Source organism: Salvelinus namaycush, chromosome 2, assembly GCF_016432855.1.
Source record: "Salvelinus namaycush isolate Seneca chromosome 2, SaNama_1.0, whole genome shotgun sequence".
In the NCBI taxonomy this organism is placed as follows: Eukaryota; Metazoa; Chordata; class Actinopteri; order Salmoniformes; family Salmonidae; genus Salvelinus; species Salvelinus namaycush.
The window spans coordinates 79,599,838-79,618,556 of NC_052308.1; the positions used below are offsets into that span (position 1 = coordinate 79,599,838).

An 18,719-nucleotide genomic window follows, 5' to 3' on the forward strand; every position below is an offset into this window, starting at 1 on the left:
AGCATACCCTGCTTACCCCTTCAAAGTAGGAGGATACATATGCAAATAAAATAACTGGTCATTAATATCAAATTGTGACGTCATGATCTGGGCCAAAAAACTCCATCCCACTTGAACAGGCTGAAATTCCAGGAATTATTTTCAAAACAGGAACATCCCGTTTTTAACTGCACTGCCTCTAAAATTAGTTGAAAGCAAGTTACTCTTCAGAAAGAGGCACCAGATTGGTGGAAAGACTCAATAATAGTCCTGGAATCCCCTGTGGCTGTCAATGCACCAACCTCCCCATCCTACACAACTGAACTTACCTGGGTCAGTGTTACCATCTACTTCTTCCTCCTCTTCCCTGTTCTCCACTTCTGTGACTGCTCTCTCTTCCGCCTCCTCTTTGAATGCTCTCTCCTCCGCCTCCTCCTCTTTGAATGCTCTCTCCTCCACCTCCTCCTCTTTGAATGCTCTCTCCTCCGCCTCCTCCGCTTTGAATGCTCTCTCCTCCACCTCCTCCTCTTTGAATGCTCTCTCCTTCGCCGCCCCTGCCTCATTTTTGAGGGCCATCTCCTCCGCCTCCTCCTCTTTGAGGGCCAACTCCTCCGCCTCCTCCTCTTTGAGGGCCATCTCCTCCGCCTCCTCCTCTTTGAGGGCCATCTCCTCCGCCTCCTCCTCTTTGATCTCTACCTCTTCTTTGACTTCTCTCTCCTCCACCTCCTCCTCCTCTTTGAATGCTCTCTCCTCCACCTCCTCTTTGAATGCTCTCTCCTCCATCTCCTCTTTGAATGCTCTCTCCTCCACCTCCTCTTTAATCCCTATCTCCTCTTCTTTGACTTCCCTCTCCTCCTCTTCCTCTTTGACTATCACATTGAGTTCCAGTGGTTGACTACAGTCCTCCAGCTTCACTAAGACCATCTCTGGGCTCCACTGTGAGCTTCTCTGTGCTGGAACACCACAGTAAGAACCCGGGGACTTGGGTTCAGACATGGAAGGCTATAGTAGGATTCAAAAGAGGCACAAACAAAAATGTAAGGTGAGTTTCACAAACAGGGGAGTTTCACAAAATACTGGAACAGCTTTGCTAACAAAGACATATTCCATCCACTTGGAATATACGAATACATTTTGCTAGCTGGCATTGCTGTGGCGATGGTACAGCTAGCGTTGACAATGTTGAGTTAGTTGGTTTAGCTTTAACTTACAGACGAATTCAAATCTCACCTTTCTCACTAGGATGAAACGATCTAGCTAGATAGACATTTTACCAGCAAGAAGTTAGCTTTACGCAATCGCGAACCAAAATATAATTTCATTTGTAATCTCTAAATGAAGAGTTAGCTAATGATTAACGTTAACAAACTTAATTTCAGTAGCTCTCTAAAGCTGGCTAACTAACTAACGGCGTTGCTAACTAGCCATGCTAACTTACTAGATAAGGGTTGCCATTTATGCCATTTTAAAGATGGACAATGCACATATCACATAGTTGACATTGCTGTCTTAATAACAAATAACGTTATCATTCACAACAAAGTCTTGAAGATAAACTCACTTGCTCGGTATGATAGATAGCTAGTTAGCTTGGCTAGCCGTTTGAATGGGTAACTAAGTAAGCAAGCTAGCTAACGTTAGCTCAAATGGATATTGTTTACACATGATCTGGTGGACGTGGATAAATAATCCCACTACTAATGTTAACCTAAGGAAAGATTACAGAATATGTTAGAAATCTTGATTTAACATTCACACTGGAATTGGCAGCTCTTGTTGTTCTAGCTATCTAGCATAACTTCTTCGGTGAGGGTTAACTTCTTCTTTGGTATAATGGCGTTCGCAACAATTATATGCGCGTTCCGCCACCTACTGTACAGGTGGATAATAAGGATCCAAAAAGGAAACCAATGCGTGGTAAAAAATAAAAACGTATACAAAACTATGAGTAACGAAATGTTAACTAAATCAGCCTGCTTTTCTGTTTAATCAGGTTCCTACACAGGCTCATAAGGATCCTGTGATGGCGGGACATTTCCTGGCAACAGTCGTCCATGCAGTGCTTCTGCCGTTAAGTCTTGGAGGCCCAAAAACTTCTCAGTTGCAGATATCCAGCTTCTTGGACACTTGTGCAGTACAATTAATAACCGTGGCTCTAAAAGCTACAAAATCCACCTTCTTCACAATAAGCGAATTGACGAATAACATTGGCAACTGGTTGTGGTGCATCCACCGCCATATCTTCTTCAGAACTGTGGCTTCTTGCCCCTTCAACTCTCTTGCACCCCAACAGGGCACTAAGGGAATTCAGAAATATGATCCCCACCACAGTTGCAAACTGTTACATTCACACTCTTCAATAACATATTCCTTCCATCTGCAAACACTTGACAAATGGCCAAACTTTTTACACTTCTTGCATTGCATCGGGTTTTGCACGAACGATCTTACCGCGTATCTTATATATCCCAACTTTACATAGGGTGGTAAATACTCATCAAACATCAATATACAGATAAACTTAGCTCCTTTTCCCCATTCTCCAAAAGAGTCAAGCAACGTGCATGAACTAATCCTGGAATTTTGTCTGACATATTGATTATCAATGTCCAACGGGACACCATTGGCGCCGGAGGAGATGGCTGCCGTTTTACGGTCTCCTAACCAATTGTGCTATTGTGTGTGTTTTTTCACGTTATTTGTAACTTATTTTGTACATAATGTTTTTGCCACCTTCTCTTATGACCGAAAATAGCTTCTAGATATTAGGACAGCAATTACTCACCTCGTACTGGACAACGATTTTTTCTTCAACGAGTCGGAGAAGGATTTACTTCAGACACCCGACAAGGCTCAAATCCCTGTGATTCGCATGAGAAAGATAGATATTGGAGATATCAGGGACATAGGTCGGGGTGCCTTGTAAGGATCCAACAGCGAGTGGGTAATCTGCCTCTACCATCAGTCCTATTTGTCAACGTACAATCATTGGATAACAAAAGAGATGATCTACAATCACGGATATCCTACCAACGGGACATGAGAAACTGTTATATCTTATGTTTCACAGAGTTGTGACTGAACAACGACATGAATAACATACAGCTAGGGGGGTTTAAACTGCATCAGCAAGATAGAACAGCCGCCTCCAGTAAGACAAGGGGTGGCAGTCTGTGTATATTTGTAAACAACAGCAGGTGCACGAAATCTAATAGTAAGGAAGGCTTAAGGTTTTGCTCGCCTGAGGTAGAGCATCTCATGATAAGCTGTAGACCACAGCTTACATCACTGGGGCCAAGCTTCCTGCCATCCAGGACCTCTATACCAGGCGGTGTCTAAAAATTGTCAAAAACTCCAGCCACCCTAGTCATAGCCTGTTATCTCTACTACCGCACAGCAAGCGTTACCGGAGCGCCAAGTCTAGGTCCAAAAGGCTTCTTAACAGCTTCTACCCAAGCCATAAGACTCCTGAACAGGTAATCAAATGGCTACCCAGACTATTTGCATTGCCCCCCCTATTTTACACTGCTGCTACTCTCTGTTTATTATGCATGGTCAATCCACCTACATGTACATATTACCTCAACTACCTCGACTAACCGGTGCCCCCGCACATTGACTCTGTACCGGTACCCCCTCTATATAGCCTCGCTACTGCTGCTCTTTAATTATGTAATTTTTAACTTAGCAATTTTTTACTTCAAATGTATTTTTCTTAAAACTGCATTGTTGGTTAAGGGCTTGTAAGTAAGCATTTCACTGTAAGGTCTACACCTGTTAAATTCGGCACATCTGACAAATAACATTTGAAAACCTTTAACCGGTGCCCGGCTTCGAAAATCAAAGCTGTTCACTTCATTCGTCGAGAATTCCCCGAGCCACAATGCACACTCCTTTTGCTCTTTAGATACACACGATCAACACCATACCACTCCTGCTTACTATGACTACACGATATCAACACCATACCACTCCTGGTTACTATGACTACACGATGTCAACACCATATCACTCCTGGTTACTATGACTACACAATATCAACACCATACCACTCCTGGTTACTATGACTACACGATGTCAACACCATATCACTCCTGGTTACTATGACTACAGGATATCAACACCATACCGCTCCTGGTTACTATGACTACACGATATCAACACCATACCACTCCTGGTTACTATGACTAGACGATATCAACACCATACCGCTCCTGGTTACTATGACTACACGATATCAACACCATACCGCTCCTGGTTACTATGACTACATGATATCAACACCATATCACTCCTGGTTACTATGACTACATGATATTAACACCATACCACTCCTGGTTACTATGACTACATGATATCAACACCATACCACTCCTGGTTACTATGACTACATGATATCAACACCATATCACTCCTGGTTACTATGGCTACATGATATCAACACCATATCACTCCTGGTTACTTTGACTGCATTCACTTTTCCTGAAGCCTTCTTCACCATCCACGTGACTTCGAAAGAGTTTCCCAAATAAACATCATTATCCAAAAAACATACTCCAACAAGCTACGATTCATCAGACTCATGTTCCACAACAATTTTTTCCCTTTTTGTTCCATTCTTGGACTTCACTGTTGTCCACTCATCGTTCTCGCTAACTGTAGCTCGACGTGCTTTCAGCACAACACTTCTGCTTCCGCCATCATCCCTACAGTGTCATCCCAGGGTTTAACTTATTCGATGAGGTTTAACAGAGGTTGGCATCCAATAAATATTGCATTACAGCCACCTACTAGAATATCTCCATTATACTTTGCTTGAAAAAATGAATAAACAAATACTCTGCCATCTAACACTACACTCATAAAAAAGTATATATATATACACAGTGTCAGTCAAAAGTTTGGACAAACCTACTATTCAAGGGTTTTTCTTTATTTTTACTATTTTCTACATTGTAGAATAACAGTGAAGACATCAAAACTATGAAATAACACATACTGTACAGAATCATGTAGTAACAAAAAAAGTGATTAATAAATCAAAATATATTTTATTTGAGATTCTTCAAAGTAGCCAACCTTTGCCTTGATGACAGCTTTGCGCACTCTTGGCATTCTCTCAACCAGCTTCATGAGGTAGTCACCTGGAATGAATTCAATTAACAGATGTGCCTTGTTAATGAATTTATGGAATTTCTTTCCTTCTTAATGCGGTTGAGCCAATCAGTTGTGTTGTGACAAGGTAGGCGGTGGTATACAGAAGATAGCCCTATTTGGTAAAAGACCCAAGTCCATATTATGACAAGAACAGCTCAAATGACATGAAGGTCAGTCAATCTGTACATTTTCAAGAATTTTCAAGAAAGTTCCTTCAAGTGCAGTCGCAAAAACCATCAAGTGCTATGATGAAACTGGCTCTCATGAGGACCGCCACAGGAAGGAAAGACCCAGACTTACCTGTGCTACAGAGGATAAGTTCATTAGAGTTAACTGCACCTCAGATTGCAGCCCAAATAAATGCTTCACAGAGTTCAAGTAACAGACACATCATAACATCAACGGTTCAGCGGAGACTGCGTGAAATCAGGCCTTCATGGTCAAATTGCTGCAAAGAAACCACTACTAAAGGACACAAATAAGAAGGAGAGTCTTGCTTGGGCCAAGAAAGACAAGCAATGGACATTAGACTGGTGGAAATCTGTCCTTTGGTCTGATGAGTCCAAATTTGAGACTTCTGGTTCCAACCCCGTGTCTTTGTGAGACACAGAGTAGGTGAACGGATGGTATAGCGTATCGCTGCAGAATGCTGTGGTAGCCATGCTGGTTAAGCGTGCCTTGAATTCTAAATATATCACAGGCAAAGGACCCCCACACAATCACACCTCCTCCTCCGTGCTTCACGGTGGGAATCACAGTGGGACTATCATGTTTGTCAACAGGACAATGACCCAAAACACACCTCCAGGCTGTGTAAGGGCTATTTGACCAAGAAGGAGCGTGATAGAGTGCTGCATCACATGACCTGGCCTCCACAATCACCCAACCTCAACCCAATTGAGATGGTTTGGGATGACTTGGACCGCAGAGTGACGGAAAAGCAGCCAACAAGTGCTTAGCATATGTGGAAACTCCTTCAAGACGTTTGGAAAAGCATTCCTCATGAAGCTGGTTGAGAGAATCCCAAGAGTGTGCAAAGCTGTCATCAAGGCAAAGGGTGGCTACTTTGTAAAATCTAAAATATATTTTGAGTTGTTGAACACTTTGTTTGGTTACTACATGATTCCATATGTGTTATTTAACCGTTTTGATGTCTTCACTATTATTCTACAATGTATAAAATAGTAGAAATGAAGAAAAACCCTTGAATAAGTGTGTCTAAATGTTTGACTGACACTGTATTCAACAAGCAAAGTGATCATGCTGTTTTTATGTGGCTGCTATGAAAGTGAACTGTAAGTGTGATCAGTGGCGTGTTCATTCCACCCATTCTGTTGAAGAACTTTTCTTAAACGGAAGCAAATGGAACGAAACAGGGATAAACTTACCTTTGTCCAACAGAAACTCTAGTTGTGGAACTGTTGGACTAATGACTAATGATTAAACCCTAGATCAGCTAGATGCAGGCAAGTGTGCAAGGCAGTATTGAATGTATCACGGTCTCTCATCTTGATTACTCAAAATTATCTCGACCTGTGTTTTAAACTTTAATTCATAGGCCAGGTTGTAGCAACCTCATGTTGGGTACAGGGAAAATGTGAGTATCATGTTGTAGCCTAAACCTATTGATGTTCCATTCATCCAGATCAATGTAGTATGAATGACAGTCATCCAGTATGCTGTAATAGAAATAAGGCTCATACATTTAAAAAAATATATTCCTTCTCATCTTAAACAGCACCGACCGCCACTGCCTTACTTACAGTATATCCTACCTGTAAAGCACCAGAAATAATGACTCTTCAACCCTCCATAATAAAGAGAGACAGGAACTTACAATAGTCATATTTATTTTCTGCCATTTCAAAGTTTTTGTTGTATACATTTTCCGTGACTAAATTCTATATATATATATTTTTTTTTAAATAAGCGATTATAGAAATCCAACTAGAATATATGATGTCTGATTACTCAGGATTCTCTATGGACAGATATTAGCTATGGAGTCCACAATGTCAACTTCACTGAGTTTTCTCTGCAGTGTTGCCTTTTTTGGCGATTCCTGAAATAGGGATATGTTCACAATAAAGCGTTATCATACCAGCATAATTTTAAGAACATGGTAAGGAATCTCTCCAGGGCGAGTTAGCTGGTGTTTCTTTAGGTCGCCTAGGGGACTGAATCTTTTCCTCACACTGTGCCAGTGAACTGGTGGGTCTTCAGATGTGTTCACTGACTGAAGCCAGGGGAGCAGCTGCCACACTCCTTTGCAGGTAATTTTTTACCCCCTTTATCTAACCAGGTAAGTTATTATTAGTCATAATTAGCTGGCGTTTTTTGGGGAAATAAACTGGTGAAACTATCCCCACATTGATAGCAGAGTTAAGGCTTCTCCCCTATGTGAACAAACTGGTGTCTTCAGATCTAATGACACAGCTTTTCTCCTGTGTGAATTCCCTGATGCTTCTTCAAATTTGCTGATTGACTAAAACTCTTCCCACACAAAGCAGTGGTATGGTTTCTCTCCTGTGTGAATTAACTGGACTTTAGGTGGTGTAAATGACTGACACACTTCCCACAATGAGAGCATCGTTAAGGCTTCTCTACGGTGTGGGTTAGCTGGTGTCTCTTTAGGTTTCCTACCAGACTGAAACTCTTTCCACACTGAGAACAGTGGTAAGGCTTCTCCCCTGTGTGAGTTATCTGATGTTTCTTCAGAGTTGATGAATGACTGAAACTCTTCCCACACTGGGAGCATTGGAACAGCTTTCCACCCGTGTGAATTAGCTGGTGTTTCTTTAGGAAATAGAAACTGGTGAAACTATCCCCACACTGAGAGCAGTGGTAAGGCTTCTCTCTTGTGTGAATTAACTGGTGTGTATTTAGGTTGGCTAACTGACTGAAACTCTTCCCACAATGAGAGCAGAGGTAAGGCTTCTCTCCAGTGTGAGTTAGGTGGTGTTTCTTTAGGAAATATAAACTGGTGAAACTATCCCCACATTGAGAGCAGAGGTAAGGCTTCTCTCCTGTGTGAGTTATCTGGTGTGGCTTCAGTTCAGATAACGTGGTGAAACTCTTCCCACATTGAGAGCAAAGGTAAGGCTTCTCTCCTGTGTGAGTTAGTTGGTGTCTTTTCAGACTTGATAACTGACTGAAACTCTTTCCACATTGGGAGCAGTGGAATGGCTTCTCTCCTGTGTGAGTTCTCATATGTGACTTTAATTCTCTTGGAGATCTGAAATCCTTCCCACACTGAGAGCAGTTGTATGGCTTCTCTCCTGTGTGAATTAACTGGTGTGTATTTCGGTTGGCTAACTGACTGAAACTCTTCCCACAATGAGAGCAGAGGTAAGACTTCTGTCCTGTGTGAGTTAGGTGGTGGTTTCTCAAAGTTGTTAACTGACTGAAACTCTTTCCACATTGGGAGCAGTGGTAAGGCTTCTCTCCTGTGTGAGTTCTCTGGTGTGTCTTTAGATGGTCCGAATGACTGCAACCCTTTCCACAAACAGTGCAGTGGTATGGCTTCTCTCCTGTGTGAGTTCTCTGGTGCGTCTTTAGTTTGCTTGGTGTTTCACATCTCATCCCACATTGACCACACGGGTATGTCGCCATCATTTTTTGAGTCTGTTTTGATTTGAGGTGAGTTGGACAAATACAACTGCCTCTGCAATCTGAACAGGGGTGGGGCCTACAAGTGTGTCTTCTCAACTCCTCTGGCTCATAGAAACTAGTGAAGCAGTCCATGCAGTGGTGATGTTTCTGTCTTGAGTTCCTCCGTCTGTGTTGTTTATGGTTTCCTGATGCTGTGGAACTGGACTCACTGTCTGAACCTGGGTTGGAGATCTCTCCTGTGGGAATAAGAACAGATATGGGGTTAGAATCAGGAACAGCATTGAAATGGTCTTTAACAGTCATTTTTATATCAATATCAAACCATTTATTGGGTAACAATTAAGTACTTTACTTGAATACACTGAACAAAAATCTAAACGCAAGAAGCAACAATTTCAAAAATTATAGTCATAAGGAAATCAGTGAATTGAAAAACATTCATTAGGCCCTAATCTATGAATTTCACATGACTGGGAATACAGATATGCATCTGTTGGTCACATATACCTTTAAGAAAAGGTAGGGGCATGGATCAGAAAACCAGTCAGTATCTGGTGTGACCACCATTTGCCTCATGCAGAGCGACATCTCCTTCACATAGAGTTGATCAGGCTGTTGATTGTGGCCTGTGGAGTGTTGTCCTACTCCTCTTCAATGGCTGTGAGAAGTTGCTGGATATTGGCGGAAACTGGAACACGCTGTTATACACGTCGATCCAGAAGATCCCAAACATGTTCAATGGGTGACATGTCTGGTGAGTATGCAGGCCATGGAAGAACTGGGACATCTTCAGCTTACAGGAATTGTGTACAGATTCTTGTGTCATGCATTATCATGCTGAAACGAGGTGATGGCGGTGGATGAATGGCACGACAATAGGCCTCAGGATCTCGTCACGGTATCCCAGCGCATTCAAATTGCCATCGATAAAATGCAATCGTATTAATTGTCCGTAGCTTATGCCTGCCCATACCATAACCCCACCGCCATCATTACCACTCTGTTCACAACGTTATCAGCAAATCGCTCGCCCACACGACACCATACGCGCTTTCTGCCATCTGACCGGTACAGTTGAAACCGGGATTCATCCGTGAAGAGCACACTTCTCCAGCGTGTTTATGGTAGAGAATTGAACATTAAATGATCTAGCAACAGCTCCGGTGGACATACCTGCAGTCAGCATGCCAACTGCTCCGGTGGACATTCCTGCAGTCAGCATGCCAACTGCTCCGGTGGACATTCCTGCAGTCAGCATGCCAACTGCTCCCTAAAAACTTGAGACATCTTTGGCATTGTGTTGCGTGACAAAACTGCACATTTTAGAGTGGCCTTTTATTGTCCCCAGTTCCATGGGCACCTGTGTAATGATCATGCTGTTTAATCAGCTTCTTGATATGCCACACCTGTCAGGTGGATGGATTCTCTTTGCAAAGGAGAAATGCTCACTAACAGGTGTATATAAACAAATTTGTGCCCCAAATTTAAATAAACCTTTTGTGCATGCACATTTATGGGATATTTTATTTCACATCATGAAATATTGGACCAATATTTTACACTTTGCGTTAACATTTTTGTTCAGTGTAGATTTCCATATAAAAAAAAAAAAGAAGCTTTTTAGCAAAAAAAAACAATTTCTCCAGCAAGAACTTTGCACAATTTACCACATGATATCACTATGATATCACTATGGAAAGCCTAAACTCCCACCCACACAAGTCTGCTGATTAGAAGGTCCTGTGTAAAACAGCAACTAACAGGAAAAAACTTCTTTTTTTAATCACACTTTTACAGTGTTAGTTTCATCAGCTGTCATACAAAGGAATTCAGGAAAAACTGAATTTTGACTGCACTTGGACTTTAAAAGCTAGATTACTTAATTAAACCAATAACAAAAAAAACAACCCATCTCTGTTTTGGTAAAACTCAGAGGAATGGGCTTTGAGAAATGTAACCACTCTCAAATGAATAGACAGATCTGAAGAGGCAAGGACTGACCATGCATGATATCAAAATGATAGTTTTAACCATGTTTAGAGGCTATGCAGTGTTTGGTTACATTTAACTTTGTTTACAAATATTGTAGTAAAACAAGCTTGTTGGGTTCTGATGGGGAACGACCGTTGAACTGCGCTCATGAGCCATTTATAAGTTACACTCTTCAAGAATCAATGGGTATAGATCATTCATTTCAAAGTCTAAAAATGGCTGTAGCAACTAAGGATTCTAGATTTTAAGAATTTACCCAATTGTATACAAGGTCCAATGAAAATGTTTACTTCTGCTTTATCCCTGAAAGACACACACACAGGTTGGAGAGGTTGGAGCAGGGGACTTCCATACTATGGCGCCCGTGGAACAGTTGTTGTGCAGGGTTAGGTGCCTTACTCAAGGGCACAACAGCAGGTGATGACATCTAGGATTTGATATCAGATACCAGCAACCTTCCGACCGAGTTGTGGAATCCCCCGGGACTGCCAAAGCACCAACTTCTCTGCAGGACCCGGAATTCAAACTGGCAATCCTTGGTCGCTGGCTCACCTCTCTAACCGTTAGGCTACCGGCCGCCCCTTTAAACAAACACAACCACAATAGGGTTGTTCCAGGAAAAATGTGTCTTTTGCATCGCTTTGATATTTTAAGTAGAACTCGTGCACCAATAATGACTTTTTAAAGCTTGTTATATTAAATGACCACAGAGAAGTGCAGATACGTAGCATTTTGACATGTCCCTCCTGTGCACCTCAGTGGCATATTGGAAGATTTGAACCCATCTAACACCAACATGTATCAACATTTTCACCATCATTGTAAAGCCCTAGTGGTGATGTTGATGCTTTTAGAAAGTCATTTCTGAACGTTATTATTTATTTCATGCGATTAGTGACTCATTACGACTGTCCCTCATTGTAAGGTCAACCCTGTTACGTAAACTGAACTCTCGTTTTAAGATGGTGAAACTATTCCTTTTGGACAGAAGAGGAGGTGCAACCAAAATAAAATAAAATCATCATTGCATAAGAAAAGGCATAACACTGGCACTTCCCTTTGTGGGATTATTCTGATGAAGGCCAATGTAGGCTGAAACGTTGATCTTTAACCGAGCTTAAATAAAACAAAGACACTATTCCTTCTAAATAGTTTTTTCTAGAGACATTGACCATCTAATAGTCAAATCACAGTGTAAAAGCAGGTGAGCTGGTTCTACTCTTTATGTTAAAGCAGGTGAGCTGGTTCTACTCTTTATGTTAAAGCAGGTGAACTGGTTCTACTCTTTGTGTTACAGCAGGTGAGCTGGTTCTACTCTTTATGTTAAAGCAGGTGAGCTGGTTCTACTCTTTATGTTAAAGCAGGTGAGCTGGTTCTACTCTTTATGTTAAAGCAGGTGAGCTGGTTCTACTCTTTATGTAAAAGCAGGTGAGGTGGTTCTACTCTTTATGTTAAAGCAGGTGAGCTGGTTCTACTCTTTATGTTAAAGCAGGTGAGCTGGTTCTACTCTATGTTAAAGCAGGTGAGCTGGTTCTACTCTTTATGTTAAAGCAGGTGAGCTGGTTCTACTCTTTATGTAAAAGCAGGTGAGGTGGTTCTACTCTTTATGTTAAAGCAGGTGAGGTGGTTCTACTCTTTATGTTAAAGCAGGTGAGCTGGTTCTACTCTTTATGTAAAAGCTGGTTCTACTCTTTATGTTAAAGCAGGTGAGCTGGTTCTACTCTTTATGTAAAAGCAGGTGAGCTGGTTCTACTCTATGTTAAAGCAGGTGAGCTGGTTCTACTCTTTATGTTAAAGCAGGTGAGCTGGTTCTACTCTTTATGTAAAAGCAGGTGAGCTGGTTCTACTCTTTATGTTAAAGCAGGTGAGGTGGTTCTACTCTTTATGTTAAAGCAGGTGAGCTGGTTCTACTCTTTATGTAAAAGCTGGTTCTACTCTTTATGTTAAAGCAGGTGAGCTGGTTCTACTCTTTATGTAAAAGCAGGTGAGCTGGTTCTACTCTTTATGTTAAAGCAGGTGAGCTGGTTCTACTCTTTATGTTAAAGCAGGTGAGCTGGTTCTACTCTTTATGTTAAAGCAGGTGAGCTGGTTCTACTCTATGTAAAAGCAGGTGAGTTGGTCCTACTCTTTATGGCCATTTTGTGTTTTGTGGTGGAAAACTGAGTGGTTTAGAATAACACGTCAACCCTGTCATCCGTACAGTGCCGTGAAAAAGTATTTGCCCCCTTTCTGATTTTCTCTATTAATTGGGATTAGGTCTGGACTTTGAATAGGCCACTCCACAACTACAAATTTGACAGAGGGCTCTGTTTTAACAAACCTAACGCAATGGTAAATATTTGTGCTATTTTCAGAACCGGAATTATGGGCGCAGTAGCTTGTGGTGGCGTGAAAGAGTTTTGATGAATAAACAAGTTGTGAGGGTTGGAGACTTGGCCCCTCACTGGCCAATCAGTAAGTGCTCCATGGCTAAATATGTGGTTCCTTCAAGTTGTGTATTTACAGTTTTATTTATTGCGTTGTCATCAACTCCAACTCCGTCTAGTTCGTTAAACAGCTTGCCTCATATTTGCTAAATATGTTGAACATGTTTGCAGTCAACATTGTTCTTATTGCATTGCCTCAATATGGAAATACATTATTAAACATAGGCTATAGCATTAACACTTATATAGGGGCTAGGCCTACTGTAAATTGCAGTCTGGACATGCCAAACAGTCAATAAGCAAGATTAAATTCACTAGGCTATTGATAAGGCCTAAAAAGACAGTGTATAATTATAAGCTAATTCGAATCAAAATAGGCTAAATACGGTTACAGGCACCATAAATTGTTCCCTGTGCGTTTAATACAGACAAGGCAACAGACTATGGAGGGTTTTACATAGAAACTTTTGACAGGAGCTGGATAAAGATCCAATATAAAGAGACAGTGGGAATGTCCATTCACTGTTATACTGCTGTAATGTTGTTTTATAAACATCCTTCAACCATCTAACTGATCAAATTAGCACTTTTCCATAAATAGAAGGGAAATTGCATTGCATTGGAGCCATGTACAATCTCACCATGAACCCACAGACGCTGAATCTATCTAAAAAATATGTTGTTTTTTTAAAATTTGATTAAAAACCAATCTACTTGTTAAACCAACAACAATATTTCTAAATAGGATTGGGTCAGAAACATCAACTCATAATAAATCGCTTCTCTGTGCACACGCCTAAATGTCTTTACGCATAACATTTGCACGTCTTTACAAAATACTAGGCTCATATCAATAGTTTTTGGCATTATAGGAGGATGGAATAGTTTGGAGGAGAGTCCATGTCTTTTGGTAATCGGAAAATGGGCGCCATTTGAAAATGGGGCTGGATAGCTTACTCAAAAATGAGGAAAATGAAGTATGCTGGTATGTGTATTGTGAATAATGAAAAAACATGAAGGCAAATATTTCAAGGCACTCTCAGTAGACCATTTAAAACCCCTTTATTATTAGGCTACTGGGCTAATGGCCAGGATGAAAAGACACCTATGTGATGCTGCTAAACCAGCCAGGATTTAGGAGTAGGGTAGGTTGTGTTTCTAAATACGAGATTCACCAGCACAAAATGAACATCTCTCTACCATGGGCACTGTGTGTCATGGCTGGATAGGCTCCACTCTCAAAATCCACTGTGTTACCTAGAAGACCTGCTGTTTGTGGGTCTGAAACATTCCTTTTAGCGCTGTATGAAACTGTCAGTTTTGCGTGTTTTTAAGGACACGCCTCCAATATTGCCACCCCTCCCACCTCAGCACAAGTGAGCTGATGTTAGACAGGTACATTGCTGAACCTGGCGTTAGGGCTGGAAAATGCCAGTGCTCATGCTCTTACATTAGGAAATTCCAAACTAATGTGTGTTTGACACTTGGGCCTCCTAATCGCCAGCTGAAAACAGGCTGTCGTGGTAATTTCCTGTATTACTCAATAAAGAGAGAGAGAGAGAGCCAACCACACACAAGTCAGAGTTAAATTATATATTCCATTTTTAATATATATACAAGCTTCACCAAAGCCCTTTTTTGACTCTCAGATCAATTCAGTGTCTATCAATGAATTCTCTGAGTCTCAATAAAACAATTCTTAGTTTCATTTATAGCCAAGATACACCCCTCTCAACTTACAAAGAATCCTTTACCCGAAAGAGGAGTATCCTATCGCTAGACAGCATCAGCTATAAATCATCGTTCAGTTTGATCTCCCAAGACAAGGTTTAAATCTCATTCTTGATACTTCACTGTCTACCAAAACATTACCTCATCCAATGGCATATATCAATTGTCCTTTCTAGATACTCCCAAACCTGGACAAACTCAAAATCAGACAGTGAGCCCCTTAGGTCAAATACTAGGTCAAGATAAGGGCAACCTCAGAGGGGACATACAATGGTTCCAAACACGGCCAAACTCCTTCCCCCTATGAGAAAAGTAGGGAGTGACTGGCATACAGACATTGTATGAGATAACTAACTGGTTCCCCAATTAATAACTCCATCCCTTCACATGGTTTAGGAATAGTTACAAACAACGTTCCCATAAGAAAACAACGTTCCACTCTGTCCTCCTCCCCTTCTGATATTCTACTTAGTACCACATGGTTTAACAGATACATTGACTTATGAAGACAAGCCTGACCTCTCCCCTCTCTGGCCCCAAGTTACCAATCCCTAGCTCAGAAGATTCTAATGACAAGTATCTCACAAGCATATGATAAAAATAACATCTTATCTATCTATGTTACTTAGCTAAATCTGATTCTGCCACGACAAGGCCCAGAATGTTAAAGCCCCGAAGCAGTATTTTTAAATCATCACTGTATGTCTAATACATCACTGTTTTTATTTCATGAAAATAACTCCAAATATATTTGTTATCATTGATTTCCCTGAACCTCCTTTTGCCATTGAAATGCTCAGTCTGATCTTCTGGGCATGTTGATACAATAAAATATATTTACATACACAGCCCTGATTGGCGGATAGAGCCTACCCCGCTTACCCCTTCAAAGAAAGAGGCACCAGATTGGTGGAAAGACTCAATCATAGTACTGGAATCCCCTGTGGCTGTCAATGCAACAACCTCTCCATCCTACACAACTGAACTTACCTGGGTCAGTGTTACCATCTACTTCTTCCTCCTCTTCCCTGTTCTCCACTTCTGTGACTGCTCTCTCCTCCGCCTCCTCGGTGACCGCTCTCTGCTCCGCTGTGAATGCTCTCTCCTCCACCTCCTCCTCCTCTTTGAATGCTCTCTCCTCCGCCGCCTCCTCTTTGAATGCTCTCTCCTCCACCTCCTCCTCCTCTTTGAATGCGCGTTCCTCCGCCTCCTCCTCCTCTTTGAATGCGCGCTCCTCCTCCTCCTCCTCCTCTTTGAATGCTCTCTCCTCCACCTCCTCCTCCTTGAATGCGCTCTCCTCCACCTCCTCCTCCTCTTTGAATGCTCTCTCCTCCACCTCCTCCTCCTCTTTGAATGCTCTCTCCTCCACCTCCTCCTCCTCTTTGAATGCTCTCTCCTCCACCTCCTCCTCCTCTTTGAATGCTCTCTCCTCCACCTCCTCCTCCTCTTTGAATGCTCTCTCCTCCACCTCCTCTTTGAATGCTCTCTCCTCCATCTCCTCTTTGAATGCTCTCTCCTCCATCTCCTCTTTGAATGCTCTCTCCTCCACCTCCTCTTTAATCCCTATCTCCTCTTCTTTGACTTCTCTCTCCTCCTCTTCCTCTTTGACTATCACATTGAGTTCCAGTGGTTGACTACAGTCCTCCAGCTTCACTAAGACCATCTCTGGGCCCCACTGTGAGCTTCTCTGTGCTGGAACACCACAGTAAGAACCCGGGGACTTGGGTTTAGACATGGAAGGCTATAGTAGGATTCAAAAGAGGCACAAACAAAATGTAAGGTGAGTTTCACAACTGGAACAGCTTAGTTAATAAAAGAATATAACTAAATATTCCAACCACTAGGAATCTACTAATACATTTAGCTAGCTAGCATTGCTTTGGCCATTGTACAGCTAGCGTTAGCAATGTTAAGCTAGTTGGGTTAGCTTTAACTCACTGACACCTTTCTCACTAGGATGAAACGATCTACCTAGATAGACAAATTATCAGCAAGAAGTTCGTCTGAAGCATTCCTGAACCAAAATGACATTTGATTTGTAATCTCTAAAATGACCAATTAGCTAATGATTAGATACTGAAATTAAATTAACTAGCTTGTTAGCTAGCCAGCCTTAGAAACAGCCTAGCTAACTACCCATGCTAACTTACTAGCTAAGGGTTGCCAATAGATTTATGCCATCTTGAAGATGGACAATTCACACATCACACAGTTGACATTACTGTCTTAATAACAAATAACGGTATCATTCACGACAGCATCTTTAAGAGTTTCTTGGTATGATCGATCGGTAGTAACGTTCGTTAGCTTGAGTAGGCATTTTAATGGCCAGTGAGTAAGCTAGCTAACGTTTGCTAAAATGGCTATTGTATACACATCATTCGGTGGACGTGGACAAATAATCCGACTACTAATGTTTACATATGGAAACGTTACAGAATATTAGAAATCTAGATCGTACCTTGACACTTGACTTTGAACTGGCAGCTGTTGTTGTTCTAGCTAGCGTAACTCCTTCTTTGGTGGGGTATAACGGCGGTTGGCATCCAATATAATGTTGCATTACCGCCACCAACTGGACTGGAGAATATAGCCGTTATACTTTGTGATAGAAAAATACAAATTACCCTGCCAACTATTGTTGATGTTAATGTGTTGATGTTCTCCGTATCCATAGCCAGAATGATTTTGCAGTGCATTGTGATGGAAAATATGTCCTGTTATATTCATCATACCTTGGTTTTTGTGGTGAATGTGATTTAAAAAAAAAAAAAATGGATAATGGTTTTCATACACATGCCTTGTCCATAATGTAAAGGCCTTTGGGATATTCATTGAAAAGGTAAGGAAGGAGGATGGTAAATTTGATATGCATAACATACCAATATCAATTAACATACCTTTGTATTTTTGGGATTCACAGACTTCACCCTCCCTACACCTCTGAATATAACAGGAAACCTGTTCAATCACCACACACTGCAAAGTCATTATGGATACGGAGAACATCAACACATTAACATCAACACAGACGATATACCGAGTGGACTTGGGCCTCTGCTGGGAGTTTACCTCATATTTAGATTATTTTTATTCTGCTTTGCCACTAAAATCATAATTAACACTGAGAACTAAAATATTGTGTTATTGTTGTTATTGTTATGCATATTAATAATAATATGGGGGAGGGGGTTACATTTTTACCCCAAAAGGTTATTTAAAAAGGTTATTTGAAGAACTTATAGGGCTTCCCCCACAGTTTCAATTTGAAGAACTCCTAAAGGATACACAAGGAACCTTTTCTTCTTAGAGTGTACAGTTGATAACCATGACAATGAACACTAAAAAGTCAAACTTAGCCAACCTTACTGAAGCACGTCACTCTGTACTGGCAACATTCTACTACTCACAGGGGCCTCGTTCATAACCGTTGCTAAATGTAACAGTACATATCTGCATGCACCATTTCTGACAAATCTGCACACATATACACATTTTAAGATTTATAAACTTGGCACACGCCATACAATCTAAAAATAAGAGGTTCCTGGAGTATCCTTTAGGGGCTCTTCAAATTTAAACTGTGGGGGAACCCCTGTAAGTTCTTCGAAGAACCCCTTTCGCGAGGGAAGAAACGTCGCTTCCTTCCTTTACACAATGGTAATCACAATTGTGAATGGTATTCCCCCCCAGAAGTAAAACAGGAAATGACAAAATTTGTGAGAGAAATGTAGTTCTGCGTAAACGACATTACTCCCCTACTGGAGACCGGAGTTCAATCCTGTGTCCTTCCTATTGATCTCCTTTCTGTTTCCAGCAGTC

At 41.4% G+C, this 18,719-nt stretch overlaps 1 protein-coding gene across 1 annotated transcript; it reads right to left on the reverse strand.

Moving 5' to 3' along the window:
* Positions 1-7,379: 7,379 nt before the first annotated feature.
* LOC120019540 (zinc finger protein 239-like) lies at positions 7,380-16,039 on the reverse strand. Its single transcript, XM_038962842.1, has 2 exons — positions 15,888-16,039; positions 7,380-8,984 (listed from the first exon to the last, which is right to left on the reverse strand). Exon 2 carries the CDS (start codon positions 8,878-8,880, stop codon positions 7,729-7,731), a length of 1,152 nt encoding a protein of 383 aa, XP_038818770.1. The 5' UTR covers positions 8,881-8,984; positions 15,888-16,039; the 3' UTR covers positions 7,380-7,728.
* Positions 16,040-18,719: the final 2,680 nt, after the last annotated feature.

Excerpts from the sequence above, each read along its gene's own strand:
- LOC120019540 (XM_038962842.1), bottom strand. The coding sequence starts at position 8,880 with ATGGACTGCTTCACTAGTTTCTATGAGCCAGAGGAGTTGAGAAGACAC.